This window comes from Linderina pennispora (assembly GCF_002104995.1).
Source record: "Linderina pennispora strain ATCC 12442 chromosome Unknown DL89scaffold_1, whole genome shotgun sequence".
NCBI classification, from domain to species: domain Eukaryota; kingdom Fungi; phylum Kickxellomycota; class Kickxellomycetes; order Kickxellales; family Kickxellaceae; genus Linderina; species Linderina pennispora.
This window is the reverse complement of record NW_024468249.1, coordinates 1,019,802-1,046,648: the sequence shown is the minus strand read 5'-3', so window position 1 is coordinate 1,046,648 and position 26,847 is coordinate 1,019,802. Positions and strand designations below refer to the sequence as shown.

Here is a 26,847-nt window from a genome sequence, read left to right as displayed (position 1 = left end):
GGGGGCAATCCCAGTACCGGCGGGATGCACAGCAATAGCAAGCCCACATCATCGTTCAGCCTTGTTCCCACTGAAACCTCGCACTCTTTCACAAACACTTCAATCTCTCAGGCTCCACCGCTTATCAGCTAGGTTTTTATTTCCTGCCAGCAAAATGCAAATTCACAGCGACATTCCCTATGTCTCGGACCACGCGGCGCTGCAGACGCTCGACCTGTACATGCCGGACTCGGCCACAGCAAAACACCCGCTAGTTGTTTACATCCACGGGGGCGCCTGGCGGAGCGGCGACAAAAGCGAATCAAGCACCCTGGCCAAGGGCCTGGTAGGGTTATCCCGGGACCGGCTGGCCGTGGCAGTAATCAACTACCGGCTCAGCGTGCGCGGCGACCCGGCAACCATGCATCCGATGCATCTGAATGACACGGTTTCGGCAGTAAAGTTCCTTGTTGCCGGGCAGTACCCGGGCTGCGACCGCGTGGATACCGACAATCTGTATCTGGTCGGGCATTCGGCGGGCGCGCAGCTGGCGGGCGCGCTGGTTTTGCGGGAGCATGTGTTTGCTTTGGGCAAAAGAATCAGGGGTGTGGTGGGTGTGGGCGGGATCTACAACCTCGACGGCTTGCTGCAGGCGTATCCAAGCTACAGCGACTTTGTCGACATGGCGTTCGTCAAGGACCAGTATGAGGAGGCAAGCCCGTATGTGCTGGCAGAGAACAAGCTTGCGGAGGCAGCGCATATCAGGTTCCTGGTGGCCAACAGCACGACCGACGAGCTGATCGGGTCGGACCAGGCAGCGCAGTTCGCGGGGCGCCTGGTGGGCTCGGGGTACGAGGACGTCACGCTGGTGGTGCGCGACATGGGCACGCACTTTGGGCAGCTCGACGACAGGCGGTTCTGGCAGATTGTGGTTGACTTTGTTTTGTAGTAGGAAGAGGTAATAAAAAGGTGCGGGCGCCAGCGGTTTATTTTTTGGGGGCCGCGCGGGAACTGCTAGCAGTGGCGGTCGACGTCACCGATGACTTGGATTTGATGGGCACCACGGGGATGGTTTCGGGGATGGGACTGCACGACTGCTGGAAGTCTGGCGGCTTGGCCGGGGCTATGGCCGGGACGGACTTGCGGCGGATGCGGGGCTTTTTCTCGGTCTGCTGGGGCAGCGGCGGCAGCGGCAGCTTGGCGGCGGACGCCGGCGGCACGTAGGGCTCGGGGCCGACAATCTCGGCCCACTTGGCCAGCACATTGTCCTCGTGTGGGAACTGCATCTGCAGGGCCACCAGGTCGCGCAGCAAGTACATGATGTTGGCCATCTCCAGGTGCTGCATGGAGCACGGCGGCAGACTGCACTCGTCGGGCGGCTGCTTGCCGTGGGCCGACTTGCGGCGACGCGGCGGCGGCAGCTCGCGCGGCCACGCCAGGTTGCGCATGATGGTCGCGTCGGCCGACCGCGTCATCGCGTCGTCGGCGCCGCTGGGGCGCTTGCGCGGCAGCAGGATCGTCGAGTCGGCGGCGCTGAACGCCCACAGGTGGATGCTGAACGCCGGGTCGAAGATCACGCGCAGGTCGCCGGTCTCCACCACGCGGCGCCCGTTGGCATAGGCGGTGGTGACCAGCACGCCGTGGAAGGCCACTATGGACGATGCGCGGTCCACCAAGTGAACGCTGGCGTCGCCCAGGGCCACGTGGATTGCCGTCGCATTGCCCTCGGTGAACAGCTGGTGGTAGAACCGCGCGGCCGTCTCAATCGGCATGTCGTACGCCTGCTGCCCCAGATCCATGCGGATGTTGGCTCGGCCCGTGAAGTGGTCGCGGATGGCCGCCTGCCAGAACCCCTCGGTCTGCGTGCCTGCCCCCGCCGACAGTCGGCTGTGGAACGACAGCAGCCGCTCGATGCCCGAGCCCAGCACCTGCTGCGCCGTCAGCCGCGGCAGACTAGGCGCTGGAGCCATTGGCACCACTGGCGGCCGGCTGCTGGTCCTGGACAGCGCCTGCGGAATCTGCTGGCTTTGCTGCGGCTGCTGCGCCAGCGGATTCGACGCACGCAGCCCGCCAACGCCCGCCGACATGGGCATGGCGGGCGGCAGCATGGCTCCGCTGGCCAGCACACCACCCGGTGCTGATGTGTCAACCGCCAGCTGCTGAGGGACCACTGGCATGGTGCGCGAGCGCTTGGTGGTTGGTGGCACGCTGCGCTTTCCCGCAGGCGGCGGCATAGCCTCGCTGTCTTTTTTGGCCGCGGCCTTGCGCTTCGACTCCTTGGGCGCCCGCTTACTTATCCGTGGCGACCCCTTGGACTTGCGCGTCGCCGTGCTGAGCGCCGGGCTGGCAGCTGGCACCCCCGGAACTGTCTGAGGCATTAGCGGCAGCCCAGCGGTCGCCAGGGCCGGTGTGCTGAGTGCTGCCGATGCTGCGCTGCTGACTGTGCCTGGGGCGGTGGAGTCGGCCAAGTGCTGCTGCCGCTGCAGCTGCGCCATCAGTGTGTACGGCAGCTGCCCCGACGCTGCAGCTGCCGCCATCATCGCTGCCGTCGGGACCTGCGTCTCACCCTGCTGGGCCATGGCAATCTGGGCCAATAGCGGGTTCTGCTGCTGCACCATGCCTGGCTGAGCTACGCCCGCCCCTGCATGGAATGCCCATCCGCCATTCACTGAACCCAGCAGCTGTTGCTGCTGCTGATGCTGCTGATGCTGCTGCTGCATGAGCGTGGCTGTCGACTGCTGCTGTGACTGGGGCATCGGTGCTGCCCCGTGCGCCACCTGTCCGATCCCGTTCGCCAGCATCCCCGGCGGCAGCGTGCCGGCCGAGAACATCCCTGCCCCCTGTCCTAGGTGATATGCAATTGGGTTCATCGCTGTGTTGCCCGTCTGCGTCTGTCCGCCAGCCGGTGGTCCGTCAAGGTTGAGTGGCAGGCTCATGTGTGTCTATGCTTGTGCTTTACAATGGGGGTTTGCGGCTATATTACGCTGCTTCCGTCTTACTGCTAGTTCAATAACGGGATGCGGGGGGGGGTGTTGTGTGAAAAGAGTACAAGAGTGGGGGAGTAATAGGAGTGGTGAGATGCTGAGAAACAGTACAGGGGACCAAGAGTAACCCGGACCAGATAGAGATAATCAAAGGCTCTTGCGTGCTTCCCTTCGAGCAAAACACAAGGCGAATGAAAAAATATTAGGCTGCAAAATAGAAGAGAGAAAAAGGGCTGAGGAAAACTACACTGCAAAGGGAAAAAAGGGCTGTCATGCTGTGATTGCAGCATCAATGGGCGGTTGGCCTGGCGGGATGGCTGCCAGGGCACATGACCGCTCCAGGGCCCAATCAGCTTGCTGCCTCCCCCTCTACCGGCCTTCTTCACGATGCTGGGAGCCTCACAAGCACAAATGCTATACGAGTCTGGAGGCGTGTTCGTCTACTCGGACTAATTACTGCCGCTGGGAGAACCCGGTAAGTGGGCCCGTGTTGGGGGAGGGGTAGTGGAGTAAACGGAACACTTGGTGGGCAGACGTGGATGCAGTGCCGCCAGACGGACACTTCTGGACTGCATATCTTCCGGCACCCAGCGCACTGCCCGTGCTGTTCAGATTCGGTGCCAAAGTACCGCGAGCCACCGTCATGTTCAGCCTGAATTTCTTGCGCCGACCAAAACAAAATGGGCAAGGCTGATGGGAGCTGCCAGTCTCGCGGCGGTCTGTGCATGGGCTTGTAAAGGAAAAACAGGCTGGTCTTCAGACCACTGGCAGCGCAACCAATGCACAAAAGGATCTCATCAGCCCAAGCGTGGTGGCATGATGCTGCGCAGGCCCGGGTCACTGCTGTCCTCCGGTGCTCCTCCTGGCTATGTTTACCCAAGGATCATAAAGGCACTCTGTTTTCATGTGCTTCTGTCCGTGTGTGCCAAATACGACTAAAATGGATGGGTCTGGTGAGCAAGCACGAGTAGCTGCATGTTTTCCCTTGTACCTTCCCAGCCAAACTCCCCCTTGCTTGAACATCCCCTCCGCATGCAAACTCTCCCTCGGTCTGTATACAAGGGGCGCGGGTTTTGGCCTGCGGAAGCTACACCTTTTCTTCCTCACACCGCACTTTTATTTTTTCTTCACCTTGTTTTTGTCTTCAGTACCGCCATATAATACGAATGACCACCGATAATACAGAAGTTGTCCAAGAGACCACCGAGTGGGTGGCAGAGAACGGCCACGAGTTCTACACCCACCTGTATAAATCCGTCGTGCAGCCGCCCAAGGCCACAGTGACGCTGGTGCATGGGCTGAGCGAGCACATCGACCGGTACGAGGACCTGGCCAGGGCCTTTGCGCGCGCAGGCATCCAGGCATTGGGGTTCGATCAGCGCGGCTTCGGCAGGACTGGCGAGAAGGACGGCAACCTCGGCCACAACCAGGGCATCCAGAATGTCCTGGACGATGTGGCTGCCATGAACAAGCGGGCGACAATCGACGGCGTGCCGCATTTCCTGGTAAGCAATTAGAGAACGGGGAGGAGCCTTCAATGGAGCCCTGCGGTTTGCTGGGTCTTGGCAGGAGCTACCAAAAAGTCCTTGTGCTGTTCTGTAGTTTGGCCATTCGATGGGCGGGTTTATTTCGCTAAAGTACTGCGCTGAGCGCAACAGTGATAAGCACGTCAGGGGCGTGGTCTGCTCGGCACCGGCGCTGAGGCCCGGGAAGACCGCGCAGCCGGCCAAGGTCGTCGAGCTTATTCTCAAGCAGGTGGTCAAATTCGCGCCGAGCATCAAGAAGGAGTCAGGCATTGCCACCGAGCACCTGACCAACAACCAGGCCGAGCTGGACAAGTTCAATGCGTCGCCGCTGAACCTCTCGTACTGCTCGCTGGGCACCATGGCCGACATCTACTTTGGCGGCCTGAAGCTGCTGAAGGAGGCCGCTGCCTTCGCCACGCCCGTGTATCTGATCCACGCTGACGGCGATATGGCCACCGACTACGAGGGCACAAGGGAGTTTTACAGCAAGCTGCCCGAGCACCTCGACAAGCACTACGAGGAGATCAAGGGGTGCAAGTACCACGAGATCCATTTCCAGAACGACCTTGACATTGACATTCCCAAGACGTACACGCAGTGGATCCTGCAGCGTCTTGACTAAGGCGCACTAGACACCTCTTTTACGTACGTTTTTTTTCTTGTAATGCGAATGGGGAGGAAGGGTGTGCATGTGCATACCCCCGCCTCTTATTGGAACTAGTATAAAGTGCATGTAGCTGGCCATCTCCATTCCCCTCAGATGGGCGGCAAGCGCGAGCCGCCCGATTTCAGCGGCTCCGGCATCCGGATCTGGTAGTCGCCGTTCTTTGTAATGTACCGGACCCAGGGCAGCGCCTGGTACCCGGACTTTTCGACAATCTTCAGGTAGCGCACCTGGATGCCCGACGTGGTAAAGTACGGGATCTCGAACTTGACCGAGATTGGCGGGCGCCTCTCGGGGTCGTCGTCGCGGATACTGGGCAGTCCAAAGTGCGCCCGCAGGAGGGCCTCCTTGCCGCCCTGGAACTGCTTGATCTTCCACACAAACGCCGAGCGCTCAGGCGCGTACTTGACTGAGCCAATGGTCGACTTGAACTTGGGCGAGTCGGCGTCGTCGGGCACCGGCACGATGATCTCGACGTTGTTCGCCGTCGACCGGTGCTTGAACTGCGCCTTGGCCTTGACCATGTACTCGACGCGCCCGCGGTGGCTCTCGACCACCGATTCGCACCAGATCAGCGGCTTGATCTGCGTGTTCAGCCGGTACGTCATCAGCTCGAATTCGCCGTCGGGCGGAATAAACGAGATTGTCCGGTCCGTCTCGAACTTGGACAGCCGCACGCACTGGTGGAACCGGATGTCCTCCATCTCCACCGCCTTGCCCTTGGCGCTGCGCCCCGTGCTCTCAAACATCACCTTGTCGTTCAGCCCCAGCCGCAGCTCCGGCATCCCGCTCAGATACACCTTCATCTTCACCGCCCCCTGGATCTCGCTGCTCAGCACATTGCCGTTCGCGTTCACCATCATGTTGATCGACTCCACCACATCCAGGAACACCTCGTTCTTGCGGTACGTTATGCCCTCCGACCGCCACGACACCGCGTTCGTCACCGCCATCGGCGGCCGCGGCGTAATCTCCAGCATATGGCTCTCCTGCGTAATGTACTCCTTCAGAATCTTCGGCTCCGTTATCTGCGGAATCCCGTAGTCCATCATCTCGTCCAGCAGCTCGTAAATTATCACAAAGTTGTCGCGAATCGACTCCTCCTCCAGCGTCTTGAAGTACTCGGTGAATACCTGCGACAGGTGGTGCAGGAACTGCAGCAGCGTCATTGCGTTTGTGTTTTTGCGCGTCAGCGCAACCAGGTACACATCCTTCTCGCGCAGATGCAGGTACGTCACTCCATTCTCTGTCATTACCGGCAGACTCGTGCCTTCCTCATCTTCCCTCTCCTGCAAAAGGGGCATGAACCGGTCGATGGCCGACAGCGGAATGTCGCCGCGGTAATCGCGTGCAATGAGCGGCTTGCCCTTCAAATCTACCAGGAATATCGCTGACGCCATAGTATGAAAAAAAAAAAAAGAAGGAAATAATTACGAACAGGGTTTAAATGACAGAGATGAGGGAAGGACTCAAGCTCCGACAGGCTCGCAAGTCATGCGAATAATGTAGAGCTGTGGTCCACTAGGCGGCTCACTTGGGAAAAAGCTTGTGGAGGCGAGCAGCGCCTAGAGCCTGACGCGATTCCAAGTGCACGTTTTTTTTTTTCAGAGTCGCTCTCTTTCCCGCTGTCACCTACCCGCGCGCTTTTTTGTTTAACATATATTTTTAAACCTAATTCAACCCTTGGTCCAGACATTCCTTTTGCCATGTCGTTTCGGTACCGCAATCACGAGTCGGCACACTACGCCAGAACAGCAGCCACTGGCCACAACCAGCGCGCCCTGCTGCGCACTCACACACCAGCCAGAGGGCGCCCGCCACCCACCAGCTTGTCATTGAGAAGCGGCACAGCCTCTGAGCTCAGCAGCACCGAGGAAGAAGAAGAGGAAGAAGTCTCGCCAATGTTTTCGCGCCGCACACAGCACTCAATGGCGCAAAACAAGCACGTCGCCGAAACCACGCTGCGCAATGTAATAACGATGGAGTCGCCAAACAACCAGGCAATAGCACTAACCATGATGCTGCGCGGCTGGCGGCTCATGGCCGAGGCCAAGCGGCAGCGGCGCGAAGAGCTTGTTGACATGTGGGCGCTGGCCGTGCGGGTGCACCGCGACAACATGCTGCACCGGGTAGCTGTGGGTGTAAAGCGGGCCGCACGCAAGGTGATTGCCGGGCCAGGGCATCGCTTCCAGCGCCTATACTATGACTTGGCCGACAGATACTGCCGGAAGATCCTGCTGAGCCGCACGATGCAGCGCCTGACATATGCTAGCGAGGTGCTGAACCGGTTTACGTACTGGCAGCATGAGCACAATAGGCGGCTGGTGGCCGGGTGCCTGTCGGTGTTGCGCCAGGAGATGGGGCATCGCCGGGAAATTGCACTCCAGGAGGCCCAGCGCAGGGACCGCCAGGGCCTGTTGCTGGGGAGGTGGCATATGGCGATGATGGAGGAGCGCAGGAAGTCGGAGCAGAAGGCGTTGGCAAGCAGGGCTCTCTGTGGGTGGCACAGAGTGTCGATGCTTGAGTCTGAATGTGAGCGCACGGCCGACAAGTTCGGTGAGAGGCAGCTCAAACATCGAACGCTTGGCAGGCTGCGGAGCATCAGGAGGCAGCAGAAAGATAGCAGGACTGCAAGTGTCGGGCGCCAGCGGACAAATCAGCATCGCCCCAGTGGTCGCCATCTGTCGCTTTCAGCCCCTCATGACACGGCTGGCAGTGTGGACAGTTCGCGTGGTGCTCAAACAGCAGGTCGCAGTCCTCGGGGCATTGATGCAGTAACTCAGACTAGCATGCTTGAACGACCCGGACTGGTAACACGGCGGGATGTGGCGGTTGAGGCGAAGGACGATGATATGTCTCAGCGGGCACTAGACCTGCAATATCAGGATAGTACGGATATTGTACGCAGCGGCGATCCAGATGATCTGGGTGATCTGGATGCCGCAGAGCTTGAGCGTGCCAGACAGAGTATCACCAGACGTCACAAGCGCCGGGTCCTCAACAGATGGCGCACGCAGGCACTGAGAGATGTCGAGGATATGCGGATAGCAGACATGCACTACGCAAGGACTAAGCGGCAACAGTTCGTTGAGCGTCTCTTTAACCAGTTCTACAAGGTCAAGGAGATGGGCCAGCAGGCGGATACGTTCCGCCGGACGCTTGTTATCTCCGATTTCTGGGGCGCCATCACGGGGGGATATTGCAAGCTGCAAATTGAGCGCGAGGATGCGGCGGAACTGAACCACGGTATGCTTGCGGAGGCAGCTGATCTCCTTGCTGAGCAAAGCGCTGATCTAGTGGCGGAGAACCAGGAGTTTGAGCCGCTCGGCTACGAAGATATCGAGGCAGAGGCCGGGCTTGAGCCGATCATCGAAGATGCTGACAACGAGAGGATTGCACAGATGTTTGACGCGTGGCACAAGCTGGTGCGCGACAGACAAGTCCTCGAGGACCGGGTGTACGCAGGCCTGCCTAATATCATGCAAGAGCAGGCCTTTTACAATTCGGACGGCTATTTGGTGTTCGATTGGGGAGTTGTGCACAGACACAGTCTGCTGCGTCGCTGCCTGCATGAATTCTGCCGCATCGCTGTGGACCAAAATATCCAGAAGGCTACTCCGTATATGGCCAGCGGCATGCTTGAAGATAGCGCCAACACGCATGTCTCGATTATCGAGCTCACCGAGGACTTTGATTCGGACGGCAGCGACCTCGACGGCCAGAACGGCGACACTCTGCGGCAGCTCGAGGCTCGCATCTCATCGACACACGAGCAGAACATGGTCGCTGATTCCATCCGCAAATGGATTGTGGCGACGCGCGGCAGCCTTCTGGGCAAGGGGCGGCTGGTCAGGTCGATGAGGCCGGTATTTGCAAGTATTGCGCGGTGTGCACGCATCGCCAATGTCGCGCGCGACAAGGAGCGCGAGGCGCTGCTTAATCCTGCGATCCATCGCTGGCGGAACCGCCTGTATGCGCACCGCGTGGCCATGGATAACTCGGCGGTGCAGAGCGACGCGGTGCTGGTGCAGACATGCTTCCGCCGGCTCGTTGACAAGCACCGGCGACATGCAGATCAAGATCCGGCGGGTCCGGCGGAGAAGCACAGCAGGGATATGTATATGCAGGCCCTGGCGTTCCGGTGGGAGAGCCAAACACGCATGGCAGTGGGCCGGTGGATGCGCGCTTCTAGCGACGACCGGGTCAAGATCCGTGTGGCCCAGCGCGACGAGACAATGAGGGAGAGCCGGATAGAGAGAGTTGCCGAGGGGTGGAGTCGGAAGCGCATTGCGAGAAATGCGTTCAGGCGGCTGCGGACAGTGGCGCGTAACCGCAGGCTGCAGCACGACCTGGAGATGCGGTTTGCCGACGCCTGGTGCAATGCTAACCTGCGGCGACAGGTGCTGCTGGCGTGGCGGGCAAAAACGTCGCCGAACAGCTTGGCGTTCTTTTCGGTGTCAGAGCCAATCGCTGGATACTAATATGCGATGCTGTGAAGGTTTGCAGAAATGGCCGATGTAGTGATGGGTGGGCTATAGGCTTACTGCTTTTCTGTTCATCTATTAAAGGCGTTCTTGAGAACCGAATCGTTTTGCAGTTGTCTGCCCTAGATTTCTCATCACTCGCAAAGCTGTAATCGCCGGCAAACCCAGCGAGTACATGAGGCGGTGAATAGGCGAGTAACCCACCACGGAATGCAGATGGATGAATATACCTTTGTAGATTTCCAAAATGCTGATGCTAGCTAACATGGCCTCAGCTATTCTGCCTTCTCAATGCTATTTGCCTTTGAAGCGCAGAAATAATATGCGTGTGGTTGGTGCAATTTTTACTTATATACGAACGAAACATGTACACTATCTATAGTCGTTGAGAGATCCAGTTTTCACGCCCAGCTACTGACAGTCGCGACGAGCGTTGCACCCATGCCAGTCTCGCGCGACTTGAACTCATACGGCGCCTTGGGACTGCCCACAAAAAGCGAGAACCCGGTTCCCTTGCCTGCCGCAATCTTGCACTGCTCAGTGGCATCGATCTTGATCGGCTGCTTCGTGTCCTCGACGTAGAACGTGAACTCATCGCCCAAGAGCCCTGGCCTGTTGTCACCATTGACCGTAGCCTCGTCCCAGGTATTGGCGACAGCGACCTGGAGCGTGATGTTCAGGGGCGGGACAGGAGTGTTGAATGGCGGCAGTGTCAGTTCGCAGCTCAGAAGGCGGTTGGGTGCCTGCGTAGCCTCCGAGGGAAGAGTGAAGCCGAGGAGTGCGAACTTTTCGGTGCTTGCCTTCAGCACAGGCTCGGAGCCGTGGGTTTTGGCAGACTCAATAGGGGCGACTGAGATCCAGGAGTCTTTGAAGGCAGCGACTGGCCCGTAGGTCTTGGGGTTGACGGCAGCAGCGAGGGGTGCGGCCAAGGCGAGGAGAGTGGTGGCGATGATGGCGGCCTTCATTCTAGGTTCTTTGGAGAAGTTGGCTGTTCCTTTGGTGTCGATGCTGGAATGTATCTGCTGGTAGTGGTGCTGGAATGTGAGGAGCATGTCCCAGATCGCAGCCCTTTTATGCCAGGGATTCTGTGCTCGCTGCGCAAGACTGGTCCAGGAATAGCTTGCACTACGATGTCTAGAGGCTTGACAGGCTTTTATTTTAGAACATGCAAGGACATCAGACCCCACGGCATACTGACAACCCAAGGTGAGTCACGGCAGCGCGCTGATTTCCATGTATGACAACCCTAATGATTTCCCCAGCAAGTTGAACTGGCAGAAAGTATCGATGGTACTATTTGATATGTACATGTCCAATAGTGTCAGCGAGTCCTCGGATCCACGCAGAAGGGTATCGTCTTCAAATGGATACAAACCATAAAATACCAAAGTTTTGAGCGCAGAAAACGGCACTCCATCAGTTGAAACAAGGTCCAGCATCGAATTCTGGTACTGTATACTGGTACGTATATGAAGCATGTGAAGCTGAGGATACATGGCAGTTGCACCATCGCTGCAGATTGTGACATGTCTGAACTCACTGGATACAGTCAGTTCTAGGCGTAGACATAGCAAGGATTGAGCGTTTTTTGCGCACAAGAGCGTAAACTGACTTTGACTTATAAACCGAACTGATGTCTAAGCTCTGTAATGGAGCTGCATTTGGTGGGAATGGAAGAATATCGCTCAGACAATACTCGTCGGTTGTACTTCCGGCCCTTCCATTTAATAGACGTTGTAAAAGATTGTGCAAGTAAGATGGAGGATCTGTTGTTGCGGTTTCCCAGGATTGTTTCACTCCAATATGCGTGATAGATGGAAATATGCGAAAAAGTTCGTCACTGAATTCACGAGAATACAGGTCAGCCAATGGATTGTTTACCTTGTAAGAGCTTCCAAAAAAGATGAAGGTGAGATTTGTAACATTCGCTAAGGTATGGCCGTTCAGTATGTGCTTCTTTAACAGAGCAGCTCCTGGAGAATGGAATATGCTGTTCGTCTGAAGTATTATTGTGACTCCTTTGATCTTGTCACAAACGTTAAGGGTATGGGCCAGTCTGAGAGCTGGTCTAGTTTGGGTCCCCACATAGACATGCTGGAATTTGTGACAGAGGGATATGTGCTGCCATGACTGGCAAACATGCGTTATAGGCTTAACAATCTCATATGCATCCTCCTTGTCACGCCACTCAAGGGGAAACTCGGGTGAAAGATAAAAGAGTATACGCTCTAGGATGAGCAAAGGAGGGTGCTGAATGGCCGGCTGCATGAGAGGACAACAAGCGATATTTGAAATGGAAAAATGTTAAAGCTCAAAAGGGTGAAAAATTCAGAAGATGTTTCAAGAGATATAGAAAAGGAGGATTGGAATTGAAGATAAATGTTGTCAAGAGGAGGAGTCCATGCATTTCGTTAGACCCAGCAGACCTTATACTTACCTATCACTAGGAATAGGTACAGGTGCTTGCATTCCCCAGCCATCCTTTGAAACTGCTATTCCTATACGCATTTACATACCACTTTGTGCGCCTAGCAGTGCAGCACACCAGTATTATCGGGTCTGTCACTCACATATGACTCCATGGCCCTATGGTTCGCCGGCCGCCCTTAGTACTCGCACTATTTCTACTCCATCTGGAACAAGGGTATGCAATTACCGCATATTTTGGTATGATTCTGCAACCCCCTGAAATGACGTCTGCCGCTTGGCAAACATGTGCAGGCTGCGTATCTGCAACAATGGCAGTCGGCATTGGCTGCTTTGCCATATCTGGCATGGCCGACCACGCTGTTACGACATACAATATACATCCTAATTTGGCAATATTTTAACATTGTTCATGGCAGCTCACCAATTTAATTTTTAGGACCCACCCACAGCGAGTTTGCTGAAGGGTGTCTTGGAGAAGCGCTCACAGTGGAACTTCAAGTCCTATGAGAGCGAGAGAATCCAAGGGGAAGAAACCTCCTTCTTAATGCATTTTAAATTCAGGCCGGGTTTCATGTCCTCCAAAACTTTTCCCTCATCTTTCTTTAGAAATCCTACTACATAAACCCCTTTTATTACGCTTATTCTCAAGTCCTTCTTAACGCATGAGTCGACCACGTAAACTCGCTACTTGGAGTTTTTCTCGCAGCACTTCTACCCAACCCTTTGCCGTCCGGTACTATTTTTTGAACTAGTAAGTATTCGATCATAACTTGTCGCTTTGTGTTTGGTAGTAGCCTATTCATACTGCTGTTGTCTGCTAGCACACATTTTACGAAATAGAAAACCCCTGTTTTTGCTGCATGTTAGATTCCCAACAGCACAGTGCTTTTGTACAGCACATTTTGGACCTGCCCTTGCAGGTCTCTAGTTGCTGTTCGACCTCTCCTCTCTCTCGTTTTTATCTTCCTGCTGACCCTCACATGTTCGTTCTAGTCGTTGTGTGGTGTTTGTATGGATCCAGTTTTCCATAGTCGTACACTCCTGGTCTAGGTAAATCAGCTATCGTCAAGCATAGGGTAGTACTAGGGGGACGGCTGCTGAAGAGGTAGCCCGGGGATAGGGACGCGGACGTCATTCAAAACTCACCCCGGTAACGGAGTTTTGCAAGTTACTGACTTTATAAAATCCTAACGCAGGTACTTTTATGGACTGGTAAACCTTTCACTTTCACTTTGCAGGACTTTCTAGCAGGGGTTGGTACTGCATTTGGATTATTGAGGGCGAGCAGCAAACTGAGAGACAGTGGTAACTAGAGGTCTGCAAGCGCTGGAGCAAAATGTGCTGCCCAATTGCTACGTGCATTTGTTGGGTTCAATTCCAATGAGCTGAGCATCATTCATGTAAAACGAAACTAACACACAAGTCATAAACTCATTTTATCACTTTATGATCATACACAATATTTTGCATCGCTGATATCGAGGGTGAAATGCGACTCAGCGGTCCGGATTCCTTAGCAAGAAAGCTGTTTTGACTTGCACAGGGTAAGGCGCTGAATATCTGCTTCTGAACAATGAGGTCTTTGAGGCTTGGCTCAAGGTCCTGCTAGAAAACAGATGCTTGGCAAAAAATTAGTTCAGTCCGTGCCATGCTGCCATTGTGCCACACGGTCACCCAGATGCTCGCAGAGCGCAAAAACATGCAAAAAATACTGGGAGTGATGAGTCTATCGGGGGGTACTGATGATCCAAGCTAGCTTTGCAGGGGATTAGGCATGGTCGTATGTCGACCATATCTTCAAGGCATTCTTTTTTACATATGGACGGCGTGATACCGCAGCCTTCAAGCACTTCGAGATAAGGTCTCTCTCATATGCTTGTAGCATTTCAGTATTTACTCCACCCTTTTGATGTTTCATCGCCATGAATAAGAGGGTTGGATAGATCAACGAGAAGTTGCCGATCTAGTACAATGTCACTAGAACACAATAAAATGGACTCAAGTGTAGCTTTGAAATTTATTGTAACCTTGGTTCCCCTTGCCACAATGCTATATTCAGCTTGTTGGATTTTGTTAATGGGTATATGGGCGTTTGGAGGTTTGGAATATATTTGCCTAAAGGACTGGAGGGTAGAACAGAAGGGAAGGGGGTGTGGACATATGGTGTATGGCTGTGCCTGGTTAGGCGGCACATCTTGCATCGAACCAACAATGCGGTGGGCCCTGGCCTGGATAGGTATATGCCAAGCACCCTTGTCTTTTCCTTTCCATTCTTCTCTTCAGTTCCATAGCGCAACATGGTTCTCCAGACATCAAAAGCAGCATAGTAATCACTGGAAACCAGCATATTCTGTTTATGCTGCGGTACATGGTGCAAAATTCACGCAATTTGCTCACATGATTGTGTACCACAAGCAGATGGATAATTGGCAAACGTATATTTTCTACAGCGTTGACTGGCCAAGCTGCGCGTTCGTAAGCACGCTTTTCTTTCGCACTGCAGCTATTCCGAGCAATTACAGACACACGCAATGGCCTTCGACGATGATCTCTTGGCAGAACTTGACGAGCTGGGTGGCGACTTTAGCGACAACGAGTCAATGCATTCAAACGGCAATGAAGCAACTGAGACAGGCACAGCAACAGAATCCAACAGTCTTCAGGACATCGCCCCGATTAGCTCCAGCCACGAACTGCAGACCCTGCTGGCCAATATTCAGGCGTCACTAGAGGTTGCGGCTGCAGATAAAAAGGTCGAAGGCCGGATCGAGGACGACCCCGACTACCTTCTCATGGTGGCAGCAAACAAGCACACGGCCGAGATTGCCAACGAAATGGTCGACATGCACAGGTATATTTTGGACCACTACAAGCAGCGGTTCCCGGAGCTCGAGACGCTAGTACGCAACCCGATCGACTATACGCGCACAGTCAAGGCGATTGGCGCTGCCACAGACATCACAAAAGTCGACCTGGAGAACATTTTGCCCAATGCCATCCGCATGGTCGTCACAGTCACAGGATCAACAACCACTGGCAGGGTACTCGACAATGATGAGCTGCAGCACATCCTCGATGCCTGCGACTGTCTGCTCAGGATGCAGGACGCCCTGAATCAAATCATCAGCTTCATCGAGTCGCGCATGCCGTTGATTGCACCCAACCTCACCGCAGTGGTTGGCTCGTCGACCGCAGCCAAGCTAATTGCCGAGGCTGGCGGACTGACGGCATTGAGCAAGATCCCGTCATGTAACATCCAGGTTCTGGGAAAGACGCAGAGCGCTGGGCTGGGGTTATCTGCAATTACCACCCAGAAGCATGTCGGCATCGTGTTCTACTCTGATGTAGTGCGTTCAGTGCCCGAGGATTTCCGGCACAAGATGATGCGCAAGGTCTCGGCCAAATGCGCCCTGGCAGTACGTGTTGACGCTCAGCACGAGTCGGCTGACGGCGCACTGGGCAAAAAGTTCCGCACAGACCTGGATGCCCAGGTGGCAAAGCTCTTGGAAGCAGCGCCAAACAACAGCGTCAAGCCGTTGCCGAAGCCAGACGATGCACCAAAGAAGCGCAGGGCTGGAAGGAAGGTGCGTAAGATGAAGGAGCCGTTCCAGATGTCGGAGCTGCGCAAGCAGAGGGATCGGCTGCAGTTTGGTGCGCCCCAGGAGGAGGTCGTCGTGATGGACGAGATGGAGGGGCTGGGCATGATGAACAAGATGGTTGGCCAGGTGCGTGGAACGCAGATGAACAACAAGGCTAAGGCCAAGGTCGCGAAAAAGTACGAAAAGTACATGAAGGCACCGTCGGGTGCTGGTACGTCGGGTATTGCGTCGCTGGCGTTCACGCCGGTGCAGGGCTTCGAGCTGGCCAACCCGCAAGCTGCGGTAGAGCATCGGCAGAAGCGGCAGCGGCTGGCCAACGACAAGTACTTTGCATCCAGCACGCCGTTCATGGGAAAGAAAGAGTCCAAGTAAATAAAAGATTTATTCCATCCATTTCGGAGGCGTTTCTAATGGTAGAACTCGAGGTCGGTGTTCTGCTTGCTGACATTAGACTTGTAGCCGGTTTCAATGTCGCTGGGGAGGATGACGTAGCGGTTCTTGCGCACTGCCTGCATTCCGGCCTCCTGGCAGATGGCAGCAATCTCGGCGCCGCTGAGCTTGTCGGGACGCGACACGAAATCCTCGAGGTCGACCTCCTCCGACAGGTTCATCTTTGATGTGATTGTCTGGAAAATCAGGCGCTTCTGACGGCGGTCGGGCGTCGGGAACTCGATCTTGCGGTCCAGGCGACCAGGGCGCAGCAGGGCCGGGTCGAGCGTGTCGGCACGGTTGGTGGCCATGATGACCTTGACGTTGGACGTCTGGTCGAAACCATCCATCTGGTTGAGCAGCTCAAGAAGAATACGCTGCACCTCACGATCAGCGCCCGTCTGCGCATCGAAGCGCTTGGTCGCCACCGCGTCGATCTCGTCAATGAAGATGATTGCCGGCGAGTTCTCGCGTGCCAGACGGAACACATCGCGCACCATGCGCGGTCCCTCGCCAAGGTACTTTTGCACAAACTCCGAGCCGTTGACGCGAATGAAAGCAGCGGTGGTGTGGTGTGCAACAGCCTTGACAAGCATGGTCTTTCCCGTTCCCGGCGGTCCATACAGCAGCACACCGCGCGGTGGGTCAATACCAATCTGTCTGTACAGGTCAAAGTGCGTCAGCGGCAGCTCCACCGCCTCACGGATCTCCTGCTTCTGCATATCCAGGCCACCGATATCGGCATACGTCACATCCGGCCGCTCGTTGGCGTCCAGCAGAGCAACGCTCGAGTCGGCCTCGGGAGGCAGAACCTCGACCACAGCGTTCGAATGCCTGTGCAGCGCAATCGACGTGTTGGGCTTCAGCAGCTCGCGGTCGATGGTCGACAGTATGCGCACCAGGTTGTTTGAGCCCGCCGTCGACGTGACGATACCCGTGTCGCGGTCAATCGGCTCCATGAACTGGCCCAGCACCAGCGGCACTGCGCGGATGCGCTTGACTTCCTCCTGCGCACGCACCAGCTCACGCTTCAGGTTCTTCTGCTCGTCCTTGATATACTCCTCCTGCAGCTCCAACAGCTCCAAATGCCGCTCAAGGCGCTTCTGGCGCAGGTACAGGTCCGTTTCGTCCAGGTCGCCAAGCAGCTCGGGCCTAATCAGCGACACGCCCAGGTCCTTGATTCCAGGCGCAACCTCAACGGGGCGAATTCCAATTTCCTCCATGGCTTGGTAGCTTGTTTTAGGTGCAAATGAAGTGTGTTGTAAAAGTCTGTTTTCCAAAGGAGGGTTGTGTTGCGGAAGCAGGCTCTCGCGCTCTCTGCTGTCTTGCGTGAAAAGCCAGCCACGTCCGCGCTCTAAGACACTGATGATGTAACTGATCAGCCAATCCACAAATTTCTTGATCATGGCGTTGGTATATTACTGGTCCAAATTAGGGACAGCGATGTGAATGTATCTCGGCACAGTAGCAGCAGAATGGAGGATGATGGAGTCAAAGAAGGGTGGGTGTTGCTGCAAACCAATATCCGCTAGTAGGCTGTGCCTTTGCATCGACGGGTGCACATGTAATTAATTACATCGCCATCGGCGGCAGCTCGCTTAAACCCAAGCACTCACATGACCTGATCACACATTTGCTGATGAGCAGCATGATTAATGGGTTCAATGGCATTCATGCCAAATGCAAGGGCTCTTGGAGTATCGAATAATTGAAAGTTTCTCAAAGACCGTGTTGCAGTCTCGATATAAAATGGGCATCGCACACCTGCTACAGCTTGTAGATGGCTTATATGAGAACATGCTGAGAATTGGAGTGACCATCTCTTGATATATTAATCCAATGTTTAGAAACATGAACTACGTGTACTTTGCAAGGTCATCAATGCCGTGCAAAATATACTTGCCCGACAGCGAGTGCTCGGCATATAGAGCCAGATTCCCAATAATCTTTCCTGGAACTTCAGGTCCGATTTTCTTTGCGTCAAGGAAATCGGAAAACTCCCTGGCGCTTGGCCCTACCTCCTTAAACTCGTCTTGCATAGCAGCAAACAGAGGGGTATCGACAACGCCGGGGTGGAGCGCAACTGTAGTGATATCAGGCTCTTCAACTGCTAGCACAGAGGTAATGTAGTTGAGTGCTGCCTTTGTTGCACCGTACGTTGCATGGTTGATGACCGGAAGCATACACGCATTCGACGTGATATTAATTATGCGTCCATTGACAGAGCGCAAGTGAGGAAGCGTCTTCTGAATCAATGCGAGCGGGGCTACGACGTTGAGCCGCAGTTGGGATTCGAAAGCCGTCAGCGAGACATTCACAATGGATCCAGTTGGCTGTACCATGCCAGCACTGTTGACCAAAGCGACTAGCGTGCCGCTTGCAATGGCCTTGTCGACAGCAAGCTGCTGCACTTCCTCGTCGGTGACATCGCCAAGCACTGGAACAAACTTTGCAGAAAATGAAAGCCGGTCAATCTCGCTGGTGAGCTTCTGCAGACCGTCTTCGTTGAGTTCTACGCCAACAACGGATATATCCTTGGACAGAAGATGAAGGACGACTGCCTTGCCAATTCCGCGCGAAACGCCGGTGACAATGATGACTTGGCTTGAGGTCATGGTAGAGCAAAATATTCAAGCAATAGCTGACTAGATGGACAGAAGAGTGGAGAAAAAGTGCTGGTTGCAGTTCCGCATGTCTGCCTTCCGTGTCTCCTTAAAGGATATAGACAATAGGCAGGTCTGGGATTTCTCACACATAGAGGCAATTGTGGATAGGGGTTGAATGTGCTATATATATCTTACTGTGGGAGCTGACTCAAATGCCACCGCCACCATCTTGTGCAGGCGCGGTGTAGTGCCAGGAAGGGATGAGAAGCAGCTAGAATGATGGGACTAATGGAATTTTCAGAGCTTTCTTGCACATTTCCCGCTGGCAATGAGCACAGGAGCTCACTGTCCTTTGTGCATTTACAGCCCCCACTTCTAGGGGCCAGGATCAATCTGAACGGTAATGTAGTATCTGCCCACTTCATCCCGAGGAACTGGCTGATGATGATATGAAGAACGTCTGGGGATCTGATGTATATTCCTGGTTATATATTTGCTCTATATAAACATTCTGGATACGCGGTCTACTCGTCCATCTCGGATTCGGACCCACCCTCCTCCCCTAGGACCTCGATGTTGGGCTTGGGGCCCTTTCCGTGCAATATCGACGACGGATCAATAACCACCTTCGATCCGAACAACCGGCTGGGCACGCCTTCGCCATCCTCGCTATCGCTGTCGCCTGAAGACTGCTGTGTGCCAATATGAATATCGCTCTTGCCATCCTTTTTCTTTGGCTTCATATCAAACACGCCCAATCCCAAGTCCATCTCAATGTACTGTGGTTCGTCCTCGCCGATGTTCTCAATGTTGACCTTGTCGGGATCCTCAGCAGCTGTTTCCTCAAGCTTCTGGTTGGCGACAGCAATCTGCGGCAGGAACTCTTGCAACCGCGAGAGCAGATCAGAGGGTGGCTGGACACGGAATGTCTTGCGCTCCTCATTCTTTGCAGGTTTGGCTCCCACACCGGAGCCAAGAGCTAGTTGTGGGCTGGGAGGCGCGCTGTCGCTGTCGCTATCGGGTATGTCTAGCAAGCAGTTGCTGGTCGTAGCCTTCGACTTGTCCTTGCCCATGGTATCTGAAAAAATTGCGGAAAAGGGGGAGGAAAAATTTTCGTGTTAAAAAAAACACGCTTGGGTTTCTCTCTGGCGGAGCGGCGCAACTGGCTCCGCAGCCAGGTTATGGAAGTTTGCTGATTTTGATTTCGGTCTGGGCGAGAAAAAAAGGCACTGCATTTCGAAGCTGGTTTGTTGACACTTGCTTTACCTTCACAGCTGTTCTTCTAATTTCACACAATGTCGGTGCTTCGAAAGCTGCTAATTCAAGGGATTCGGTCGTTTGACCCGCAGAACCAGGACATCATCGAGTTCTACACGCCGCTGACGATTATTGTCGGCCAGAACGGGTGCGGCAAGACCACAGTTATCGAGAGTCTGAAATATGCCACCACCGGCGAGTTACCACCAAACAGCAAGGGAGGCGCGTTCATCCATGACCCAAAGGTGAGCTAGAGCAATGCATGAGTTGTTGTGCCAAAACCTGCCTTTTGTGACTACTAACTGCGTCCCACTGGTAGCTGGCTGGCGAGAACGAGGTCAAGGCGCAGGTCAAGCTGCGGTTCTACAATGTGACGCAGCGCTCAATGACATGTGTGCGCTCGATGCTGCTGACGCAAAAGAAAGTCACAGTCTCGCAGCGTACATTAGAGGGTGCTCTCTCCTTCGATGCGACCCCGACCGAGGACAAGGTCAGCATCAGCAGCCGGTGTGCAGACCTGGATGCCATGATGCCGGCGCAGATGGGTGTCTCTAAGGCGGTGCTGGAGAGCGTCATTTTCTGCCACCAGGAAGAGAGCAACTGGCCGTTGTCTGAGCCGTCAGTCCTGAAAAAGAAGTTTGATGAGATTTTTGCTGCCACGCGCTACACCAAGGCACTGGACTCAATCAAGACCATTCGCAAGGACCAGAAGGACAATCTCCGTGTCAGCCAGACCGAGCTCAAGAGCGTGGAGGCGAAGAAGATAAAATCTATAAGCGTGCGTGGCGAGTACGAGAGATCTACAGCAGATATCCACGAATACCGCACACGGATCCAGAGCATCTATGACCAGGAGAAAGAGGTCACAGCGCAGATCGAGGCGCTGGCGGAGCAGATCCAAGAGTTTATGAGTCTGCGCTCCAAGATCGAGGCGCTGGAGATGGGCCTGAAGCAAAAGGTCAGTAGCTACAAGGAGACAGCTGCTAACACGGAAGTGATGGAACTCTCAGACAGCGAGCTTGGCGCAACGCGGGCAGATATCGAGCGCAGTATCGAGTCAAGGGATTCAGACGTCACAAGGAAGCGTAAGGAATGCGACGAGCTCTCGTGCATGGCCCAGGAGCTCCGGGCACAAATCGATGAGACGGTTGCGGAAATCGGAGTCCTGAAGGCTGCACAAAACAGCATGGAGGAGAAAATCGTCAACCGGGCGACGGTCATTGCTGAACTGTGTGCCCAGCATGGCCTTGTCATCGATGTCGCTGCTGGTGCAGATGGCCAGGCCAGCGACTGCAGGGCTCAGATCGAGGATAGCCTCACATCCGCTGAGCAAGAGTCTGCCAAGGTCCAGCGCGAGGGCGAGGCAAGGGAGCACGAGCTGCAGCAGGATATCCAGCGGGTGCAATCTGAAATGCAGTCACACGCAAACACAGCGACGCTCTGCGAGCAGCACATCGCATCGAGTGAAGCAGAGATCGAGTCATTGAAGCGCAAGCAGACGTCGCTGCAAGTAGACGAAGCACATGTCAAGAGGCTACAGCTGGAGATTGAGACCGAAAAGGAGAGGCTGGCAGCCATAGAGGCGGTGGACTACAAAGCAGAGTATGAGGAGAAGGCACGCCATAATCGGTTCGAGGTGGCTGGCATCCATGAGGAGATCGCTCGGATTCAAGGAGAAATCCAGCGCAATAACATGCAAGCTGATACGCGCGCTAAGCTGGATATTAAGCGCAAGGAGCTCGAGGACAAAGAGCCACGCTGGCAGGCGCTCAAAGACGATAAAGACCTGGCCGGGTTTGCCGACACCTCGCAAATCTGCAACGACGAGAGTAGGCGCACATCTATGATTGAGGATCGCATTTCTCAGCAAAAGGCAGACCTGGCCGACTGTGACATGAAGCTAAAGGCGTCACAGCATGATCTGGGCAACATACAGACGCGCCTGGGACTGGCCAAGTCGTCGCTTGAGAAGCAGACAAAGGAAATGGCAGCCAAAGAGGACCGCATTCGCGGCGTTTGTGGCGACAAGCCCTTTAACGAAGTCTATGCCGATGCACAATCTGAAATGCATGAGCTGGTCGAGGAGGCTGGCCACTACAAGAGCGCGTCATCGATGTTTGAGACATACATTCACAAGATTGAGAGCGACCACATGTGCCCGGTATGCCACCGTGGGTGGGAGAGCAAGTCTGATGAAACCAAACTGGTCAGCAAGCTGAAGCTTGACTACGCATCAGCACCGGCTGAGCTGCTCAAGGTGGAGGCAGAGATGAAGGTGTGCGAGCGCCGGATCGAGGAGCTGAGCGGGCTGCAGTCGATTGTACGAGATGTCAAGCTGTGGAACACGGAGGAGCGCGTTGAGCTCGAATCCCAGATCAAGTCCCTTACCGAGTCAGGGAACGAGCTGAGCGAGATGTGCGACAACATCGACATGGAGCGCGTGTCATTGGGCAGCGAGATCGACTTTATGGCCGGTCTGAAAGTCAAATCGGAGGAGCTGGCCGTGCTGAGCAAGGCGCGAAAGGTGCTCTTGGGGGATATTGAAGGGTTCGAGCGTGAGCTGCGTGTGACTGGGTCCACCAAGACCGTTTCTGAGTTGCAGCAGGAAATCTCTGCCTTGCAGGCGCAGGAACGCAATGCACGGGCTGAGACCGAACGACTGAACCAGGAGTTTATGCTCAAGCAGCAGGAAATCGGTACCCAGCAGGCAAAGATCCGCCAGATCCAGGATAAGCTCAGCGAGACCGACCGCCAAATCATGGCGCTTCGGTCGATTGACGAGCGCATTGCTGAGCTGGGGGCAGGTATTGTCGAAAACCAGCGCAAAGCCAAGGAGGCGCGCCAGGATGCCGACAAGGTGGAGCCGCGGTTGCAGAACTGCCAGCAGGCATTGTCAGATTTCCGGACGGACCTGAAAAGCGAGGAGGCGAAGGTGCACCAGCGCGTGCGCGAACTGAACCGGGATAAGGACCGGCTGCAGATGATCACCTGTGAGATCGAGTCTGCACGCGAGTCGCTGAGGTGCCCACCTGGCGAGAAACGGTACCCAGACCGGCTGGCGATGATTACCGCGCACAGAGACGAGCTGCAGGCAAAAGAGGTTGATGTGAATCGCCGGCTCGACGCAGCGAAAACACAGGTACAGGAATCTGACCGACTTGCGACTGAGCTAACAGTGAAGCTGCGCCAGGTGAACGACAACCTGCTCTTGCGTTCCAACCTGCGTGACCAGGAAAGCCTCAAAATGGAGCTCCAGGAGATCACCGAACGACAGACGCATCTTGAGAGCCAGCTCAGCGCCATAGACAACGAGGAGGACGCGGCAGATGTGTCTGACGATGAGGTTCTGGCAGTGGACAGCGACGAGGACGCTGTGGCAAGCAGCGCACGCAAGAGACGCCACGGAACCAGCTCACACGGCACAGGGCCCAACAAGCGCCGCAGTCCCGGCGGATCGCGTCTCCAGCGGCGGCGCGACGTACTGAACGCCAAGCTCTCACAGCTGACCAGCGAGCGCGCTGGCCTACAGGGCGAGGTCAAGCAGCTCGAGGACCAGGCACAGCGGCTCAGAAAGGAGCTGTCGACCGACTACAAAGATATCGACATGCTCTATGTAAAGCAGCTGGTGCAGTGCAAGACAGAGGAGCTGGCCAGCACCGATCTGGAAAAGTACGGCAAAGCATTGGATTCAGCCATCATGCAGTACCACTCGCTCAAGATGCAAGGCATCAACCGGATTATCCGAGAGCTGTGGATCAACACCTACCAGGGCAACGACATAGACACCATCGAGATCCGGTCGGAAATGGAAGGTGCGCGCAATAGCCGGTCGCACAACTACCGGGTCGTCATGATTAAGGGCGGCCATGCCATCGACATGCGTGGCCGGTGCAGCGCTGGCCAGAAGGTCCTGGCGTGTCTGATTATCCGGCTGGCGCTGGCAGAGACATTTAGCATCAACTGCGGAATCCTAGCCCTGGATGAGCCGACAACCAACCTCGACCAGGAGAACATTGACAGCTTGGCGCGCAGCCTGGCACGTATCATCAAGTCTAGGCAGGGGCAGCGCAACTTCCAGCTCATTGTCATCACGCACGACGAAATCTTCATGCAGCTGCTGGGCAAGTCCGAGTATGCCGACTATTACTGGCGGGTGTACAAGGACGAGAACCAGTGCAGTGTTCTTGCCCGACGCCCCATCACTTCCAGTTAGGTGTCTTTCTGTGCTTGACGAGAATTGAATCATCGACACTTGTGTACAACGCAGAGCCCAACAACCATGTTTCCCGGACGGAGCAAGAGAGAGACTTGGTGGGTTCCGAAATGCTGGGAAGCCGACGTGTGAGGCTGCGGTGGCACCTGCGCGCCCAGCCATTGGGGAGCGACCCTGATAGAGTGTGTAGACCACCAGACCGCTGCAGGACGCCAGCGCTGCCGGCCGGTAGGTGCATATACACCATATGGCGCATAGTGTTGCGCGGCTATGCATACGGGCGGAACTTGACTGAGCCCAGAAGCGAAAGCAGCAGAACCAGCAACAGCCCGGAGCCTCGCATGATCCGGCAACAGCATTGGGGGGATGGGGGCGGGTTTTGAGAATTCCCTGCCCAACCTGATCAGCGCGCGGCGCATTTTCTCCTGGAAACCAAGAAAAAAAAATTCAGGCGTCATCCTTGCTTTCCTCTCTCTTCAACAAAAATTTTTTTTCTCTTCATTGAACTTGTACAGATAGCAGACATGGTGAACACGCACATTACCCAGTCTGTCAGCAAATGGACGCCCACGCACACGAAGCTGGCAGAGCTGATCCTCAACGAGTCAGGCAAAGTGCCTCTGTTCCAGCGGTACCGCGCGCTGTTCAGCCTCAAGGGCATGGGCGACGACATGGCCGTCGACATCGTGTGCCAGTGCCTTGACATGGAGGACGACTCGGACCTGTTCAAGCACGAGGTGGCCTATGTGCTTGGACAGATGGGCAACGCCAACGCGCTGCCGGCGCTGAACGCAGCCATGGCCAAGGTCAGCAACAACGCTATGGTCCGCCACGAGGCTGCCGAGTCGCTGGGCGCGATCTCCAGCCTGGCCTCGATCCCTGAGCTGGAGAAGTACGTCAACGATGAGTGCAAGCCGCTGGCGGACACGTGCATTCTGGCCCTGGACAAGATCAAGTTCGACCACTCGGAGGATGCGCAGAAGGCTGACCCCAAGCCAGATGTTTCCACGAACGTGTTCGCCTCGATCGATCCGGCACCGGCCACCACGTCTACAAGGTCCATCTCCGAGCTGCGTGACATGCTGTGCGACGAGTCGGCCAGCCTGTGGAAGCGCTACCGCGCCATGTTCGCGCTGCGCGAGATTGGCACTGACGAGGCCGTGCTGGCGCTGTGCGAGGGCATGGAGCTGGACAAGAGCTCGGCGCTGTTCCGCCACGAGATCGGCTTTATTTTCGGCGAGATGCAGCACCCCGCCAGCGTGCCTGCCCTGGCCCGCGTCCTGGGCAAGGTGGACGAGGCCCCCATGGTCCGCCACGAGGCCGCCGAGGCCCTGGGATCGATTGCTACTCCCGAATGCAACGAGATCCTGAACAAGTACATCAACGACCCCGAGCCCGTCGTCCGCGACAGCTGCCTTGTTGCGTTGGACATGTACGAGCACGAGAACAGCGACGAGTTCCAGTATGCCATCATCCCTGATGCCGAAAAGTCGGCCGAGCTTGTTAGCGCTTAAAAGCATCTATATTTTTTCTTAACATGCCAAGCTACGCAAACAGTATGTGCCTGATGAGCTCAGCGACCACCTTGACGTTGAGGCTGTTGCCAAGGAGCTGCAGCTGCTGCCGCTGCGTGAGCGACGCTGGGAATCCCAGGTAATGCCTGCCATCGGCCACAGGCGAATCCGCCGCGCGGTACGGGAAGTGATGCAGCAGCGCAACCTCCTTGGGTGAGAAGAACCGGATCCCCAAATCAAGCAGCCGCTCGGGAGCTCCAAATCCATTCTCCACCACGTCCAGGTTCCTCGTCTGCAGCAGCGACCCGGATCCGATCAGGTTCCGTGACCCATACGACTTGGTAAACGTCGACGTCTGTGCAGACGACGCCCTGACAATGTCGAATTCCAGCCGCTGCCGCTTCAAGATCGCCGACTGAGGCACCCTGAGAGACTCAACAGCATCCAGGCTCGCGTCAATATACGAGCTGAGCGGAATGGCACAGACAGCGTCTATAGACTTGACTGCCGGTCCAAACGGCCAGTCCTTATGCACAGCATCGGCGCCCCTGGCAAGATACTTGGTAGTCCGAGCTGCATTCTCCACGTCGTCCGCTGCCCACCGCCGCTGTGCGATCAAAAAATATCTGAGCCGGTTATTCGGCACCCCCATCTGCACTGGCGAAACCAGACACTCGTTAACCTCAAACCCAAGCGTCCCTAGCGTCTCCACCAGCCTGGTCCTAGACTGGGAGTTTTCAAAGTTCATCACATTCTCCAGAAACACGTACCGGGGCACGTTCCGTAGCTTGGGCAGCATCTCGATCAGGTGAATCAACCCGCGTGCCCGATCGTCTTCATCATCCAGATACTTGCCCCCACGTGTGTACGGCTGGCACGGTGGGCTCAGGAGCCAGCAGTTTGCGCTGTACTTGTCGATATCGGCGGTCTCCAGATAATCGATTGCGCGGTTGTTTGGACGGAGACCAAAATTGTGCTCGTACACTGTGTTGGCGTTCTCATTCATGTCAAACGCCATGGCAACGGTGCCTGGTATGCCGCTCTGCTCAAAGCCATAGTGCAGGCCGCCGATTCCGCTGAAAAACTCGAGGCACACGACCGGATCATCCATCATCAAAACTTGAATATGGCGCTGACGCCTCATCTTCGCCGGGCCACTTCC

At 55.5% G+C, this 26,847-nt stretch overlaps 14 protein-coding genes across 14 annotated transcripts; 6 read left to right on the top strand and 8 right to left on the bottom strand.

Moving 5' to 3' along the window:
- The first annotated feature begins 70 nt into the window (after positions 1–70).
- DL89DRAFT_263999 (alpha/beta-hydrolase) lies at positions 71–976 on the top strand. Its single transcript, XM_040886060.1, has one exon. The coding sequence runs from the start codon at positions 155–157 to the stop codon at positions 926–928; it is 774 nt and encodes a 257-aa protein (XP_040747217.1). The 5' UTR covers positions 71–154; the 3' UTR covers positions 929–976.
- DL89DRAFT_289670 (uncharacterized protein) lies at positions 966–2,915 on the bottom strand (the record flags this gene model as incomplete). Its single annotated transcript, XM_040889985.1, has 1 exon — positions 966–2,915. The coding sequence occupies one exon, from the start codon at positions 2,913–2,915 to the stop codon at positions 966–968; it is 1,950 nt and encodes a 649-aa protein (XP_040747216.1).
- Positions 2,916–4,237: 1,322 nt separating this feature from the next.
- DL89DRAFT_216039 (alpha/beta-hydrolase) lies at positions 4,238–5,105 on the top strand (the record flags this gene model as incomplete). Its single annotated transcript, XM_040884303.1, has 2 exons — positions 4,238–4,468; positions 4,566–5,105. Coding segments are annotated over 2 exons (771 nt in total), but the record flags the coding sequence as incomplete, so codon positions are not given.
- On the bottom strand, positions 4,887–6,572 carry DL89DRAFT_263998 (clathrin adaptor, mu subunit). The gene has a single exon (XM_040886059.1). It carries the CDS (start codon positions 6,551–6,553, stop codon positions 5,246–5,248), a length of 1,308 nt encoding a protein of 435 aa, XP_040747214.1. The 5' UTR covers positions 6,554–6,572; the 3' UTR covers positions 4,887–5,245.
- Positions 6,573–6,779: 207 nt separating this feature from the next.
- Positions 6,780–9,913, top strand: DL89DRAFT_263997 (uncharacterized protein). The gene is made up of 2 exons (XM_040886058.1): positions 6,780–9,685; positions 9,724–9,913. The coding sequence occupies exon 1, from the start codon at positions 6,860–6,862 to the stop codon at positions 9,632–9,634; it is 2,775 nt and encodes a 924-aa protein (XP_040747213.1). The 5' UTR covers positions 6,780–6,859; the 3' UTR covers positions 9,635–9,685; positions 9,724–9,913.
- Positions 9,914–9,926: 13 nt separating this feature from the next.
- Positions 9,927–10,726, bottom strand: DL89DRAFT_263996 (uncharacterized protein). Its single transcript, XM_040886057.1, has one exon. The coding sequence runs from the start codon at positions 10,600–10,602 to the stop codon at positions 10,039–10,041; it is 564 nt and encodes a 187-aa protein (XP_040747212.1). The 5' UTR covers positions 10,603–10,726; the 3' UTR covers positions 9,927–10,038.
- Positions 10,727–10,848: 122 nt separating this feature from the next.
- On the bottom strand, positions 10,849–11,913 carry DL89DRAFT_299636 (uncharacterized protein; the record flags this gene model as incomplete). The annotated part of the gene is made up of 2 exons (XM_040890811.1): positions 11,178–11,913; positions 10,849–11,149 (listed from the first exon to the last, which is right to left on the bottom strand). The coding sequence occupies exons 1-2, from the start codon at positions 11,903–11,905 to the stop codon at positions 10,849–10,851; spliced, it is 1,029 nt and encodes a 342-aa protein (XP_040747211.1). The 5' UTR covers positions 11,906–11,913.
- A 2,643-nt stretch (positions 11,914–14,556) lies between these two features.
- DL89DRAFT_263994 (Nop domain-containing protein) lies at positions 14,557–16,086 on the top strand. Its single transcript, XM_040886056.1, has one exon. It carries the CDS (start codon positions 14,599–14,601, stop codon positions 16,036–16,038), a length of 1,440 nt encoding a protein of 479 aa, XP_040747210.1. The 5' UTR covers positions 14,557–14,598; the 3' UTR covers positions 16,039–16,086.
- On the bottom strand, positions 16,027–17,576 carry DL89DRAFT_263993 (26S proteasome subunit P45). Its single transcript, XM_040886055.1, has one exon. The coding sequence runs from the start codon at positions 17,316–17,318 to the stop codon at positions 16,074–16,076; it is 1,245 nt and encodes a 414-aa protein (XP_040747209.1). The 5' UTR covers positions 17,319–17,576; the 3' UTR covers positions 16,027–16,073.
- A 375-nt stretch (positions 17,577–17,951) lies between these two features.
- DL89DRAFT_280498 (NAD(P)-binding protein) lies at positions 17,952–18,710 on the bottom strand (the record flags this gene model as incomplete). Its single annotated transcript, XM_040889594.1, has 1 exon — positions 17,952–18,710. One exon carries the CDS (start codon positions 18,708–18,710, stop codon positions 17,952–17,954), a length of 759 nt encoding a protein of 252 aa, XP_040747208.1.
- A 450-nt stretch (positions 18,711–19,160) lies between these two features.
- On the bottom strand, positions 19,161–19,810 carry DL89DRAFT_263992 (uncharacterized protein). The gene has a single exon (XM_040886054.1). The coding sequence runs from the start codon at positions 19,772–19,774 to the stop codon at positions 19,226–19,228; it is 549 nt and encodes a 182-aa protein (XP_040747207.1). The 5' UTR covers positions 19,775–19,810; the 3' UTR covers positions 19,161–19,225.
- A 186-nt stretch (positions 19,811–19,996) lies between these two features.
- On the top strand, positions 19,997–24,171 carry DL89DRAFT_219101 (MRX complex DNA-binding subunit; the record flags this gene model as incomplete). Its single annotated transcript, XM_040884373.1, has 3 exons — positions 19,997–20,203; positions 20,278–23,288; positions 23,469–24,171. 3 exons carry the CDS (start codon positions 19,997–19,999, stop codon positions 24,169–24,171), a joined length of 3,921 nt encoding a protein of 1,306 aa, XP_040747206.1.
- A 436-nt stretch (positions 24,172–24,607) lies between these two features.
- Positions 24,608–25,701, top strand: DL89DRAFT_7871 (ARM repeat-containing protein). The gene has a single exon (XM_040892077.1). It carries the CDS (start codon positions 24,696–24,698, stop codon positions 25,683–25,685), a length of 990 nt encoding a protein of 329 aa, XP_040747205.1. The 5' UTR covers positions 24,608–24,695; the 3' UTR covers positions 25,686–25,701.
- Positions 25,702–25,716: 15 nt separating this feature from the next.
- DL89DRAFT_219897 (S-adenosyl-L-methionine-dependent methyltransferase) lies at positions 25,717–26,796 on the bottom strand (the record flags this gene model as incomplete). The annotated part of the gene is made up of 1 exon (XM_040884422.1): positions 25,717–26,796. The coding sequence occupies one exon, from the start codon at positions 26,794–26,796 to the stop codon at positions 25,717–25,719; it is 1,080 nt and encodes a 359-aa protein (XP_040747204.1).
- Positions 26,797–26,847: the final 51 nt, after the last annotated feature.

What these genes read in the sequence shown, in the direction of transcription:
- DL89DRAFT_263997 (XM_040886058.1), top strand. Translation starts at nt 6,860, where the DNA reads ATGTCGTTTCGGTACCGCAATCACGAGTCGGCACACTACGCCAGAACA.
- DL89DRAFT_263993 (XM_040886055.1), bottom strand. Translation starts at nt 17,318, where the DNA reads ATGGAGGAAATTGGAATTCGCCCCGTTGAGGTTGCGCCTGGAATCAAG.
- DL89DRAFT_263992 (XM_040886054.1), bottom strand. Translation starts at nt 19,774, where the DNA reads ATGGGCAAGGACAAGTCGAAGGCTACGACCAGCAACTGCTTGCTAGAC.
- DL89DRAFT_263998 (XM_040886059.1), bottom strand. Translation starts at nt 6,553, where the DNA reads ATGGCGTCAGCGATATTCCTGGTAGATTTGAAGGGCAAGCCGCTCATT.
- DL89DRAFT_263996 (XM_040886057.1), bottom strand. Translation starts at nt 10,602, where the DNA reads ATGAAGGCCGCCATCATCGCCACCACTCTCCTCGCCTTGGCCGCACCC.
- DL89DRAFT_263994 (XM_040886056.1), top strand. Translation starts at nt 14,599, where the DNA reads ATGGCCTTCGACGATGATCTCTTGGCAGAACTTGACGAGCTGGGTGGC.
- DL89DRAFT_263999 (XM_040886060.1), top strand. Translation starts at nt 155, where the DNA reads ATGCAAATTCACAGCGACATTCCCTATGTCTCGGACCACGCGGCGCTG.
- DL89DRAFT_7871 (XM_040892077.1), top strand. Translation starts at nt 24,696, where the DNA reads ATGGTGAACACGCACATTACCCAGTCTGTCAGCAAATGGACGCCCACG.